The sequence below is a fragment of the Ruditapes philippinarum genome, unplaced genomic scaffold, assembly GCF_026571515.1.
Source record: "Ruditapes philippinarum isolate M1 unplaced genomic scaffold, ASM2657151v2 ctg4833_1_1_1_1, whole genome shotgun sequence".
NCBI lineage: Eukaryota > Metazoa > Mollusca > Bivalvia > Venerida > Veneridae > Ruditapes > Ruditapes philippinarum.
Genome location: NW_026863127.1, coordinates 14,545 through 29,994, shown reverse-complemented (window position 1 = coordinate 29,994; position 15,450 = coordinate 14,545). Strand labels below are relative to the sequence as shown.

Here is a 15,450-nt window from a genome sequence, read left to right as displayed (position 1 = left end):
ACTTAATAATAAACAGTCATGTTAAAGTTTTTACAAGATAATCAACCAAGCTGACATGTAGCAATGTACACTTTTGTATACTCTGCAATTAATTGAAATGAAAAAAAGTCCAATTACAGAAATTATGTTATCCTTTTTTCAAAATTTTGTTTCTGTATAGTTAATAGAATACAAACTACTGTTCAAAATCAACTTAGCTTCCAAGAGTGGTCAAGTACACACTACACAACTTTTGAAAGTCTTGGTGTTATTTTTGAACAAATAAATATTTAAATACATCATGTCTTTCTGTATATGTACATGGACATACAAATAAATACCAACAATTAAAAGCCACATGCTTGTCATGGAAATAAACGAGAAGATAAACAATCGCCATATTCATTTTACCACTCCTTTTAGTTTCTTTATTTAACCATCAATGTCCGAGATACATTCTTAACATATCAATCACTACATCCAGCTATCTACAGAAACATACTGATCAAAACCTTGATGGAATTAAAGTATATGCCAAAATATCACGTGGGTAAGTCAATTTAATGTCCACCTTGAATTTGAATTGTACAACCATATCTTAAAGCTTGTTCTGAGACATTATTACTTAAAACAAGCGTTTTTAGGTTTTAAGGTTTCTGTAATTAAATGACAATACAAATGTATTTGTGGAGAAATAGAAGTGTCAGACCATTTAGCCAAGCCAGGTCAAGTCAGACCATCTAGCCAGGCCAAGTCAGACCATCTAGCCAGACCAAGTCTGTCCATCTAGCCAGGTCAAGTCAGACCATCTAGCCAGGCCAAGTCAGACCATCTTTCCAGGTCAAGTCAAACCATCTTGCTAGGCAAAATCAGATTACCTAGCCAGGCCAAGTCAAACCATCTAACCAGGCCAAGTCAGACCATCTTTCCAGGTCAAGTCAAACCATCTTGCTAGGCAAAATCAGATTACCTAGCCAGGCCAAGTCAAACCATCTAACCAGGCCAAGTCAGATCATCTAGCCAGGCAAAGTCAGTCCATCTAGTCTGGCCAAGTCAGATCATCCAACCAGGCCAAGTAAGATCATCTAACCAGGCCAAGTCAGGCCATCTAGCCAGGCCAAGTCAGGCCATCTAGCCAGGCCAAGTCAGGCCATCTAGCCAGGCCAGGTCAGACCATCTATCCAGGCCAAGTCAGACCATCTAGCCAGGCCAAATCAGACCATCTATCCAGGCCAAGTCAGACCATCTAGCCATGCTGAATCAGACCATTTAGCCAGGCCAAGGCAGACCATCTAGCAAGGCCAAAACAGGCACTTATATCCACTTTTTTCATGCTGAATAACACTATAATCAGTAAGAACACAAGAACATAGTTTACTTTCAACACAATTTGAACATTTTGCAAGAAGTTATTTAGTTTGTAATGAATCCTTTGAAAATATGACAATGAGGTCACAATGTTAAATCAATTGGCAATTAAATTTTGTAGAGGAATGAAGAACATGTATGGTTGTATTTTGTTACTATATTCTATCATGTTACAAAAAAATGTACATTTTAATTGATAAATATATAGACTATAATATAGCAAAAAGGTAGACTATTCATATCTTTAACAAGTCCTCAACATTGTAAATCGTTGCCCTACTTCTTCTTTATAAACAACCTCTTTTTCCACAAATCAAGTAAAATACACTAAACATGGTGGGAATATCTTTTATAAAACTAACCCGACATCTTAAATAAAAACCGACGACAGGTTACATTTGTAAACCATTTCAACCTAAGTTCATAGTTACAATGAGAGCGCAGCATATCTTATTCTTAAAAAGAACTTTTGAAATCCAACTTTCATTATGAACATGATAAAGAACACTTTTTAAGCTAACTACTTTTTATGATACATACATAACATATAATCAATGTTCAGATATTGTAAAAATATTATACAATTTAACTTTGGAATGTTTCCGATTATACATTATATATTATTGGTCTTTTAATAACTTTCCTTGTACAGTGTTTGATCATGGCACTACCCCATAGCAGACAGAAGCATTTTTTATTATTGATAATTTGATATATCAACACCATGAAACAGACTTTAGTGATCCATGGATGTGTTTATTGAAAAAGACTATAGTGATCTTTTTTCATTACCAGTAATATGAACAATTCACAGTGAGCATTTACTTTTTGATGGGAATAATCTGATTGATGAAACACAGTGATCAGCCAATACTAACTCATTTAACCTTCCTCTAGTTATCATTGTATAAACATGTGTTCATTATTAAAACAGACAATAGTGATCAATTTATGATAAGTTTTTTGGGTTTTTTTTAACAGACTGGGTAATCAATGAATGACCATTTCAAAATGGACTATAGTGATCAATATATGATAAGTTTTTTTAATAGACTATGTGATCAATGAGTAACCATTTTAAAATGGACTATAGTGATCAATTTAAATATTTAAGTTTTTTAACAGACTACGTGATCAATGAATAACCATTTTAAAACAGATTATAGTTATCAATATATGATAAGTTTTTTTTAAAGACTCGGTGATCAATGAATACCCATTTTAAAACAGATTATAGTGATTAATGAATATTCGAAGTTTTAAACAAACTACAGTGATCTGTAAATTTATAATTTTTCATAGACATATGTGATCAATGAATAAAAAAGGTTTCTTAAACAAACTACAGTGATCATTTTAAACTATGGAAATGTAGATTTTGTTTACTCATTTTCATGAAATACATTCTATATTATTATTATTGTATATGAAATTACATAATCATGTTCATTTATATTGCTGAAGTACAACAGACTAAGTACCAAAATAAAAATGCATGTGACACAAAAATATTTTTTTTTAAATCCTAATGAAATTAAAATATTGTATTTTTCTAAATGATAACTTTCACTATAAGCTGGGAAATTCCTCTTCATTTGTACAGAATCACATTTTGCCAATGAATTAATGTTTTTATGAATGATTTCATGTTTCATAACAACACAATAACACAAGATTTCATATACAAATTTCAGAATTTAATAAAATTTGTACAACAGCATCCATTTTTGAAACTATATTAACATTGTATCTTATTACAATCTATTGTTCCTTTCCATACAAAAAACAAGTGGCCTGTCCTCTTTTAAAATCTTTTATCTTTTCACTATGGACTGGTTCCAATTTTGTAACTTGTTTGTTTCCCAACCATTAATGTTACTATACAATCATTAACACAGTCTAGTAAAATGTAAAAGAACATTTGAGCCAAGTCTTGCTGACTGTGGCTGAAGTTCCATAATGTATCTTTGCTTTATAAAAGCAATTTATTTACAAGCTGGACTGGTTTTGAAAACTGAAAGAATGGACTGGTCACTCTGACCCTGTTTGATTTGACTGGTTTTATTCACTTAAATAACCAACTTATATGCTGGTTTTGAACATTTGACACAAGAACCTGGTTTTTTTAGCACTCCAGACCCTGTTTGATTTGACTGGTTCCGTGTAAACACAAACAGTAGGACTGAGTTTTGAACAATTAAACAATGGATCCCACATCAAACCTGATTTAATTTAACTATTGTTACTAACTGAAGCATCCCACTGGACTGGTTTTGAACATTTACACAGGGAACAAGTTTTTTTGCACCCAATTCCCTATTTGAATGGTTATATTCACAGTAAAAACAGACAGCTGAACTTGTTTTGAACACTGGAACAATGAACTTGGGTAGTTTTCACTCTGGACCCTGTTTGATTTGTCTGGTTTTATTCACTGAATCGATAGACTGGTCCCTTTTGACCCTGATTCTTGTATGACTTGACAAGACTGGTGATGTAAAACCAACCAGTCCTTTACAACTGGCTTTTTTCATGGTCCAGTCTATGTCATAACAGACTGGTTTATGTCATAACAGACTGGTTTAAGTCATAACAGACTGGTAGCTGTGATTCGAGTCATCAGACTGGTTTTGACAGCGCCTTATAAATGTTGACCCTAATTTAACCTCAAAGTTTGTTGCTTGTGTTGACTACCAGTCCCGGCTTTCTATTGACCTCTTCCTATGAATGGCAGTTTGTACCGTAATATCTGAACACTGGTCTGAATCCGAGCTGGAATATCCGTGATGAACCTAAAATACAAATAAATGTTTGTTTTACATTTTGATTCACAAACAGGTTTAAATTTAAGAATTTTACTATTCTAGTTTTCTTTTTTTTAATTTTTAATTCAAGAGCATAACAACACCGTTGATTAAAACATTTTTTAGTTAAGAAAGCTTGTAGTTTATTTGAAATACTCTAGGCAACACTGTTATAGCTATATGGCAACTTTCTATATTTTTGCTTAAAATGTAGGCCCTAATATTAATATGGCCTAGTGGTTAAGGTGTCTGCCTCTCAACCAGGAATCATGGGTTCCAGTCCTACCCTGGTCACAATCATGTTGCTTCATATGACACCATTACTGGCTGGTTCCAGGAAGTGGACTCAAAAGTGATTAATATAAGTGCAAGAACTTGATTCGCAATAGAGCTTGAATAAATATGTTTAAACTAAAAATTTACTCTGATCTAAATCGGATGGTAGACTGTGAAAGCTATTTCATTAATCAGTAACATACCCTATCAATAAAAACATAAAATCAAAGATCCATGTAATGTTACAAAATGTCAACAAAACATTACTACTACATGATATAGGAAGCATCAATATATTCCAGCACTTCCTATTATAAGAAATTTTCTGGCAACGACTCAAATGGTTAAGCTCTGGGAAATTTACTGATATTGATAATATTTTGCATCAATACTGTAGAGATGGGTTGCTACAAAATAGAATATTACACCAGTTCTAAGCTCATGTGAGAATATATACTTTTATTTAGGTGGGGAGCTTAAACAGCTTAGCGTCCATACTGAATAATAAACTTTTATTATATACTTATAAATGAAGTACTAGTATTGAGAAATATTGATGAAATAAAATGCGCATTTTAAATTTCTGTACTTTCACTGTAAAAATTTGTTTTTCACTACAGTGAAGCTTATTTTTCATAATTTCACTGGTGTTTTGCCGGACTACTTTCTTCTAAATTGTGCCAATACACAAAATTAAAAGGAGATTCTTTCTAATCATTTGGTTAAAAAAAATAAAATTATATTATAAACAGAAAATTCAAGTTTTTTATATTGTCAATACAGGATTTATACTTATCTTGTGGTATGAAATTTATCATATTTCACTTGTGGTTACTGGCTGTCATGAAATATTTATGATCATACCACTCAATAAAAATTAGCCCTGTTTAATTTATAGAAAAAATATAATAAAAATAATATCCTCTATTTATTTCTATAAAACATTAGGCTCACCTCTAATGATCGCTGGGGGGAAGCTCTTTGCTTGATTCGGTGGAATTTCATTTCTCCGTCACTAGATAAACCTTCTAAATTTGCACATTTTGCCAGTTCTATTTGTAAATTTTCTGAACTATTTGTTGATAAGAGTCCATTGTCTCTCATTGAAACTTCACTCGTATTTTCTTCCTCGGAAATATTCCCCTCGGAACTTACACTAGAACAATATGAATGCCGACTGTGCAGTCGTCGACCTCCGTCGTCAGAACTGACCTCGCCTTCCTCTGACCAGGAATCATCTGAATTCTGTAACACAACAAGTTGTATTCTGAGATTTTACAGAATCATGTATTAACTAAATGAATCTTACAGGAAAATGCACCCATTAGGGGTATTAACGGGCATTTCTTTCTCTATATAACACATGCATATTGTAGGATTTATATAATGGAATTATGTATTAAAAGAATTTTACAGAAATACGGGCACCTTAGCGATGTCACCAGGCATTTCTTTCTCCATATCATAAATGCATATTGTAGCACCTTCAAACACATTACAAAATTGTATTTTTTTAATTTGCTAAACAACAGATAAAATAATAGCAAATTCGTTGAAATTTCTCAAAATATTAACAATTTGTTTTAGTATATATTACTGTTGTGTATTTTAAAGGTTAAAAGAACAAGAGCTGTCCGTAAGACAGCGCGCTCGACTTTTTTATTGCTTGCCAATAAAAAAAGTTTTTGCAGTAAAAGGCAATACAAGAATCTCTGTATTTTTAAAGTGAACAATGGCCATGAGCATTAAGATATTTAGTGACAGTTAAGGGCCATAATTCAAATAAAATCTTTGACAGAATTACCTTCTCCTGGACATGTTTGGGAATCATGATTGTAAACAAGTATTCCAACTTTCAAATTAATATCTCAAACAGTTCAGTCAAAAAGTGGACTGGTACTAAAAACTTAACCAAGATTCTAAGTCGATAAAAGGCCTTAATTTTTAAAACAAATCCTTGACAGAGTTACCTTCTCTTGCGTACAGATGGGGGTAATGATGTGAAATAGCATTAAAAGTTTCAAAGCAATATCTCAAAGGGTTAAGGCAATAAGTGGATTTTACCCATATTCAATGTATTTTCTAAGTCAAAAAGGGGCATAATTCTGTCAAAAACCTTGACAGAGTTATGTCCTCTTGTCTGTTGATGAAGGTCGTGATGGTAAACAAGTATGGTCAGTTTCAAAGCAATACCTCCAATGGTTTTGAAATAAAGTGAGGTGGTACAAAAAACTTAACCAAGCTCAATACACTTTCTAAGTCAAAAAAGGGCCATAATTCTGTCAAAAACCTTGACAGAGTTATGTACTCTTGTCTGTAGATGGAGGTTATGATGGTGAACAAGTATGGTAAGTTTCAAAGCCATACTTGTAATACTTCTGAAATAAAGTGGGGTGGTACGAAAAACTTAACCAAGGTGTGACGCCAACGCCGACGCCGACGCCGGGGCGAGTAGGATAGCTCCCCTTTTCATAGAAAAGTCGAGCTAAAAATCAAGAATAATCTTTTTTAGAGGATTTAAATTTTATTTGATTATCCTAACAAGTTTTTTTCAAGTTATAAGACAGTATTAATTTTGCATAAATTTGCATAAAATTTTTCAAGTTTTAAGGCTAATTAGTTTAATCTGCATACGTTATTCTTATTTTTAACAATCTTGAGGATTTTTACAAAATAATTGAGATCCTAAAAGCATTGAATTATCATAAAATGTATAAAATTCCGTGAGAAACAGTCAATAGCAAAATAGTCTCGGAGAGACGACATTCAAGGCAATCCATGAAACATAAAATTATGTTTGATAATATAACGTTACAGAGCTTTTCTAACTTTAAGTTTAAACTTTAAAGGCCCATTAAATCGCTACCATTCATATTTCTCAAAAAAATTTATGTTTGTTATTTTGTTACAGTAAGTTTCTAAAAAAAATACTCATATGCCATATAGAGGAACTATCTTTTGCTTCTTTATGCACTGTTATCAATTAGTGTATTTATAATATAATAAATTAGTATTTTGTATGGAAGTAAAAATGCTGCTTTTCTTACACTTTGCTATGCTTTTCGACACATTTATACTTCACATTCAGCACTACTTTCTTAGATGTCAATTCAGTTTACAATTCAGCACATATGGAATATTAAATAAAATTTACCTTGTACTTTATGCATTCTCTTATAATATTTTTACATCAGTATTTTTAGTCCCAATACCTTACAGCACTCCTACATAATTAGACTTTTGTGCTCTGTCATTATTTAGCAAACATTTTTCAGTGATACTAGGCATTAATATTGACTTATGAAAAAGATCTACCCCTGTGCAGATCTTACTATTCCCTGTATTTTACAGTAGAATAAAGGCTGTTTTCCACAGCCCATTATAGGTATTTTCCCCTAAAAATGCTATATTTCCTCCTAAAATGCCCTGTACACACTCATTTGTCACCAGAACCATGACTTAACAGCAGCTGATTTGAATTAGCTTCTGTTATCTATCATGCATGTCAAATTTAATTGAAATTGAAAATTTAATAAAATGTGTGGGTAAATTCCATTCTCAATTGTTGGAAATTGATTTCAGGTTTTTCCCCTTTTCTGATTAATCGTGCTCTTTTCCCCTTCAGAAAGCCACAGGTTGTTTTGAATGGTGCAAAAAAGATATCACTGTTTCTATAATATCATGAGCTATATGAAAATAGCTTACCTTTGGACGTCTATATCTCATAGAATTTCGTGCCTGCCCTACAAAATTATCCTCCTCCATTGTATTTAGTCCAAGTGGGGATGGAGGATTTGAGGGAGAGAACTCTACATCGGAAATACTCCTTTTTATTGTATAGTCTAAATTAGAATTATCTCCCTTGGTAATTTCAATAATTGGAGCATCAGTATCATTAATAACACAGGAAGATTTCAAATTTTCATTGGAGTCTAAATCATTCAACATTGTTGATTTTGATTTCGATTTTGTATCTAAATCGTGTTCATCGTTTTGTTTTTGTAGTTCGACAATGTTTTCTATATGACCCGACGGGCTGGGCGTAGTGTCATAGGTGGAATCACAAGCATTACTTTCAACGTCTGCGACACTCTCGCGTGACGGAGTGGTCTCTTTACTTGAACACGTTACATCGGAACACTGACCTTCACATCCAAAACACACATCGTTCAAGTTTTTATCACAGTTAACACTAGATGCACAAAGGTCAAGTTCATGTAATGATTTCTGTTCGGTCGGACTCCCCAATTCTCTCAAAGCTGTTGCTGGTCCCAAAAAATTAAACGTTGATGAAGAAACTTTGGTTCTGTCAACATGACGTAAGTTAATTGGATTTGATTGGAGCTCATTGTGAAGAGCGTCTTTGGTTGGACTCTTCACTGGGCTAGTAATCGAGGTAGAAATAGCGCCTTTGCTGTTGCTACGGCGATGACGTTTTTGTCTCATTCTCATCTTGGTGGGTGATGGGTGAATGTGGGTGGGGCTTAGTTCTTTTGGGGGTGGAATGTTGGCAGAGCTTCCACTTTTCTCTGGACTGAAAGTATAAAATAGTTTATAACAAAAGAAACAATTAAAACTGCAAATAGTAAATAGCAGAAGACACAATTAAAACTAAGTATCTAACTTCTCCAAAACATTCAAAATGTTGCCTATTATGTGATTCATTTTTTTTTTTCAAAAATAATTATTCTTAGGCTACAACTGTCCTTTGAATGAAATATGTAACAGATTTTTACAAAAATACAGTTAATAGTACCTAAATTCTCTTCTATTTTGAACAGATACACAAATACATTACTGTATAAGTGGTGAAAATTAGTGACGCAGAAATAGGGGGCCTATTGGAGAATTTTGTAAATTATTGAAATCGCTAAAATTTCACCTATCAAAATGTCATTAAATTCTACTTTTAAATGATTAGCTCATATTTCCTCCTCACACAAAATATCTGGAATTTCAAATTCGCTAACTTTTTGAAATGCGGAAAAATCCACTTGTACAGTATTATTGGAAAAGGAATCACTGTTACAGAAAGTATTATTCCATACCTGGTGGGTTCAGAGCCAGACTTATATGCCCTTTTCTTGCTCAGTCTATCCAGCCTAACTTCCTGTCGTATAACAGGCCGCAATATACTCTTCCTCTTCTTGGCATACATTGCCAGTTGCTGCTCACGTCTGGAAAATAAATTATTAAAATTGATTATTTGTTTGAGAAATTCGATCAATATCTGATATGTATTTTGCTAAAATTTTGATTGAACTATGTTATAGTTGAATAATGTTTAGCATTTCTAGTAAGGTTTAACACTTCAGTGTTATTTTTCTCATCCTCCGTGATCATCAATGCCAGCACTTTTAAGTGTTGAGAATTGAGTACCGCTCAAGCCGGTGCTAGGAGGGGTAAGGGATATTTCTTTTTTTCATTATCCCTCATGTACAGACTCAATCAAACCGAGTCTGCAATTTTTATGTAATTTTGTTTTGATTTAATGCTTCTGAGGGATCACTTTGTTTTCAGATTTTAATGTCACAGTGACAGTGTCTAACTCATATTGTGCTTTAAGCTGGTAAAAAATGATTTCAGCTAGAAAAATCAACAACAACAAAAATCGCTACTAAAGTAAACCAAAACAAATCTTACTTTATAAGCTCGCGTTCTCGTTTTTCCAACTGTAGCATGCAAGCTGTCAGCTCCATGTAGAGATTATTTGCACGCTCTAGTTTCCTCTCATAATGTTCCCGGACATCTTGTGCATGTCTGAAAAACAAAAACAAAAAAAAACACATAAAAATATCAGCTTTTAAAAGTTATCTGTATCTCAACATTAATTAAACACAGCTTGAATAAACATTTTAATTACACTTCGATCATGAAGTTTTGATGCTGAAACAAGTAATATTTAATCTTCGACCATAAACATTCTAAGTTCTTTGGGCCTAAATGATAAGCAAAAGATTAATCAACATTAAGAGAAAAAGCTTTCATTATATTAAGGACCTTAATTAGTTTACACAGAATTTATTACAAATCCATTGCCTAGGAAGCTAAAGGCTTAAGCACGCACATCAAGTGTTAAATTTCTTGCTCTAGAAAAACAACGAATTGCCTCTGATCAAGTAAAAATTAGAACCCGCACAGCTAGCAACCTTGAAATATTAACATTTATTATTTATATGACCTTAAATTATAAATTACCTCAGTTCCTGCAGCCTCCTTTTTACAAGCTCCTCCTCATTCTGAGCAAGATGGCTGCCCTCACTATGAATCTTCTCCAGAGCTTCACTGATCTCCATTCTCCATTTGATCTGTCATAAAAAACCAGGAATGTAAATAATGTTTTACCAAACACTGAAAGTGAAGGTCACTCTTCAAACACTGAAGGTGAAGGTCGTTCTTCAATAAATCACTATTATTATTCAACAAAAGAAGACATAGACATCATTAAAATGTCCTGCATTACACAAAATATATATAATAAAAGTAACTTTTGTTTTCAGAGAAAAAGTAAAAGGTATTTGGTTTTCATAATTAATGACTAAAGTATAGACATGGTCATTATATTAATATAATTATATGGAAGAATTGAGAACCTATTCTTATTTGTAAATAAGCATATACAAACTTACCTGGGATTTTATGAAGTCTTCCTGGTCAAAGTTCAGCAGCTCAGGGGAAGCAATTTCTAGGTGCATCAAGATCTGACGGAATGAGGGGCGATTCCGAGACTTTGCACTCCTACAAGACAAGTTTATGAGTTAAAACTAAGAATAAACCACGGTGCTGTTAAATAGAGACTGGAGTAAAGAGTAAACCACTGTGCTGTTAAATAGTGATTGGAGTAAAAAGTAAACCACTGTGCTGTTAAATAGAGACTGGAGTAACAATTAAACCACTGAGCTGTTAAATAGAGATTGGAGTAAAGACTATACTACTGTACTGTTAAATACAGAATGGAGTAAAGAGTAAGCCACTGTATTGTTCAATAGAGAAAAGAGTAACAAAATAAACACTGGACAGTTAAATAGAGAGTTTGAATCAGTGAGCAAAGCATAGTACTGGTCATAAGTGATTTGCATCTGTTAATAGAGCATATTCAAAAGAGCATGATCATATATAAAAGAGTTAAGAGCACAATAATACCTGTAATGCTAAATAGAGCAGGGCACTGATAATAGAGGGGTATAAAAACAATAGAGCATAATTAGCATTGTCATTTTACAACCTATTTTGTTTGGGATTTACTTCACAGAAACAGTATAGGTCATATCTCAATGTTCCAGCTTTACAGGTGGAGGAAGACCTAAGGTGCCCTTCCGTGCATTATTTAAGGCACGAACAGGCTCCTCAGTAGAACCACCAACATTCCGTATGCTAGCTGGATAGCTTCCTCACATGAAAGAATCCAAACTCCCTGTCGGAATTTGAACCCGTAGCGGTGAGGGGCAAGTGGTTTGAAATCAACGACCTTAACCACTCGGCCACGGACACCCCAACAACCTAGTGTTAAAACTTGGCCATGTTGCTGACAAACAAGAAAATAAAGCAGGGTCATAGTAAATAGAGACTGACTTCTTTTAAGTAGAGTTACATAAAAACTGGAGCATGATTTTGACACAGATAAAAAGTATCAACTAGTAAATAGGGCGGAATAATGCTTAATTGAAAATGGAATTACTAAATAGAGCATGGTTTTAATAATAGATGTGACAATTAAATTAAGCACAACAATGATGATGAATAGCTTAGTTAAACAGAGCATATCGCATTAACCTTCTTATTCACGCCATAAAAGCGGTACCTATTGGATTTCATATTACTATCAGTAATCGTAACCCCATTAAAACTAGTAAAACCATATTCAATATTAATTTTAATGGCTGTCAATTTATCATTTAAGTGTGCTTATAAATATATTTATATGTGTAATTTTACTCTTGAAAGGAAACCCTATAATATGCCAATCAAAGTAAGTGGCTATTTACCAGCACTGCCGCATTAACAATTTAAATCCCTCAGGAATAGTAGCTGGTATGGGTAGATGGAGGCTGTTCCGACCTACTCCCCAGATTATAGCTGAAGAGTCGACTTCCTTATATGGCACTTCTCCAGTCAATAATTCCCACAGAACTATACCATATGACCTGTTATAAATAAAGGAAAAATTGTAATAGACATAACATATTGAGCTCCTTTCTTGAACTTAAATAAACAGTGAAAATTTCGCTGTACAGTAGGCATGAAACAGAAACATATTTACTATCGAAACACTTGGAAAACATATTGACAATGTTTTGTACATTGTATTTTTATATGGGCAAGTAAAGTTCAGCTGCGGACATGTAAAAACTTCTGCCCAACTTGTCCATGGGCAAGTGACAGAACTTCATATTTCCACACCCTTGCCGTATATAATTCAAATGAGTTCAATGAAGTTTTATTAAATGTACCCCAAAAAATTATATGAAAGTATTAACCCTTAGTCTAGAGAATTTACCCCTGCAACCAGTGCAGACAAAGTTCAGCCTGCTGGTGACTACAGAATTTATCCATACCACCAATGCCAGCAATGTTCGGCCTATCTATGGTCTGTGCTGTTGACTATGCAGTCAGTATATATTTTCAAATTTTCCCTATAAATGATGAACTGTCTTGAAATGACATGTCCATTTAAGATATTTAGCTGGGCAAGGGTTATTATATATATTATCATAAATAATGGTGTGTATTTTTCACCATTTGAAGCAAATATTCATGTATTGAATTAAAATCTTCTGTATGTATCTTTACTTAAAATTTTGTCAGAATTTGTGTACTGAACTTAACTTTCCTATTGAAAAAAGACACACTTTTCCTTTGCAAAAAAAACTTCCACTATGCTTGATAATAACTGGGGAATTTTATTTTTTTGCTTTTTTTTTACTTTCAACATTCAATATCAATATTCTTAATTTGTTAACATCACAACTGATAATGGTTGCCAAATGTAACTGTCAATTCTGCCAGAAAAGGTTTTCTTCTATATTCTAGCTAACTATATTAGACTAAGCATTATCTTCCCGATTCTTCTTCCTCTCTTTTTCTTTTGCTCTCTTTTTATTACTTAATGGTAGCTAAAATTTCTATAGCTTTTCTCAATTTCCATGCAGCAATAAACACAAGTTTATTCAATTATGGTCCATAAAAAAGTCAAGGGCATTATCCATGCACTTTACTTTGATAATAGACTGTTGCTGCAGTAGTGTATTACAGTATAATATATTAATTTATTAGTCTAGCTTTGTAAGCATTTACAATACCATTGAGACATTCACCTCAAAATTGTTGCTGTGTCAGCAAAAAACAATAATGTCCATGAATGTAAGGTCGAAAAAAAAACTTTAGACTCAATCTTTATGAGTTCCCTTAACTTTACCATGATTTGTTTGAGTAATGAACTTGGATTTAAAACAGCTATTAATTTAAGGGACGCTTCAATATAAGAAGCCCATATCACAAATATACTGGTGCAACACCAGGTGCGGACAATGCTTACTTTAAGTATCTACTAGTATTATCAATTCTGGTTAAAAATATTCACCATATATCAACTTTCTCAGAACAAAGCTCATTTCTGATAACTTCCGGTGCCATCCAAGCTACCGTTCCGGCAAATGACATTTTGGTCGATTTCTCGTTCCACATTCGGCTGGTCCCGAAATCTGAGATCTTCACAACGTCGTTCTTCCCTATTAACACACTGTAAAATAAACACATGCATTACTTAATGTATATTCTTTAACCATCAAAAATACATTTTGCATTGATGTTGCCATGGATACTTTCGAACTATGATTTTTTCTTAATGTATAATATTATATAACCATAAAAACACATTTTGCTGTTTATTTTAACACAGTCAAGGTAACTACAATATGGCAACATGAAAGCTTTTTAATGTCAAAGGAAGGCAAAACGTGCCCCTATATGTAATCTTTCATGGGTCTAATAAAGACTGTTGCAGAACCACATGGTTTCATAAAAAAAGATAGATAGCTCCCTTTCGAATTTAATTTCAACTCTAGTTTCTAAGATTATTTACAATATAAACCTTTCGCCAATAGTATTCTTTGATTCTGCACCAATAAGTTAGGGTGTTTTTTCTGTCTTTGGCAAAAAACTGTCATCTCTGCATATCAAAAGATTCAGTAATATAATCAAATGGCATTAATAGAAATATTATTGGCCCCTATGATTCACAATTGTACATTTTAACACTCTCAAATTAAAAGATCAATGATTAAGGTAGAAATTGTTTACTGTATAATTAAGGTAAGCCCCTTTTTTTGGACATGCCCTAAAACGAACTCCTTGATTTACGAATAAATTGTTTATTGTATAAGGGAAGCCCCATTTTTCGACATGCCCTGAAGTTAACTATGTTACTTACTTTGGTGACTTGAGGTCTCTATGAATGATTTTATGATTATGTAAATAATTCATCCCACTTGCAATCTGTTTGGCCCAGTCTAGAACCAGAGTTACAGGTAGTTCCTTCCCGTCTCGCAAGATCTCGTATAGCTGGCCATACGGACAATACTCCATTATTATACAATAACATGGTGCCTGTGTGCATACACCTCTGTAAAATACAAAACAAAAATATACATGAAACTCATGATTGATTTGCATACGTTATACAGGCTTATTTGCCTGATTCTTTCTTCAAAAAAACTTGAACTTTAGTTTCTAATAGGGAAAGTGTGACACAAAGGTGAAAATTTTAGTGAAAGGAGTGAAATTGTGATACTAGCAATTAACCAAAGTATGAATTGCCATAACATCTCAGTTAAGGACTTGGAAAATTATCGACAATTTCCTAGGAAATATTGATAATTTTCTAGGATATTTTGACAATTTTTGACGAAAAATTAGAACTTCTAACAAATTAAGAATTACTTGGTCTTCCAAACCAATATTAAGAAGGGAAAAAACAAAGAAAGTCCTATACAATCTCAATTGTCACCAACTATTACATAAAATG

General features: G+C 33.1%; 1 protein-coding gene across 3 annotated transcripts in view; it reads right to left on the bottom strand.

Annotated features, from left to right (window-relative positions):
* Positions 1-1,494: 1,494 nt before the first annotated feature.
* LOC132721213 (mitogen-activated protein kinase kinase kinase 13-like) overlaps positions 1,495-15,450 on the bottom strand; it is a 28,238-nt gene continuing 14,282 nt past the window's right edge. For all 3 annotated transcript variants that reach the window (XM_060705479.1, XM_060705476.1, XM_060705477.1), the window contains exons 5-14: positions 14,857-15,048; positions 14,008-14,166; positions 12,413-12,571; positions 11,057-11,165; positions 10,626-10,735; positions 10,071-10,187; positions 9,476-9,604; positions 8,133-8,961; positions 5,382-5,672; positions 1,495-4,139 (exon numbers count right to left, since the gene is read on the bottom strand). In XM_060705479.1, coding sequence (XP_060561462.1) covers positions 4,038-4,139; positions 5,382-5,672; positions 8,133-8,961; positions 9,476-9,604; positions 10,071-10,187; positions 10,626-10,735; positions 11,057-11,165; positions 12,413-12,571; positions 14,008-14,166; positions 14,857-15,048 — 2,197 coding nt within the window. In that variant the 3' untranslated portion in view covers positions 1,495-4,037. The remainder of the gene's footprint in view (positions 4,140-5,381; positions 5,673-8,132; positions 8,962-9,475; positions 9,605-10,070; positions 10,188-10,625; positions 10,736-11,056; positions 11,166-12,412; positions 12,572-14,007; positions 14,167-14,856; positions 15,049-15,450) is intronic.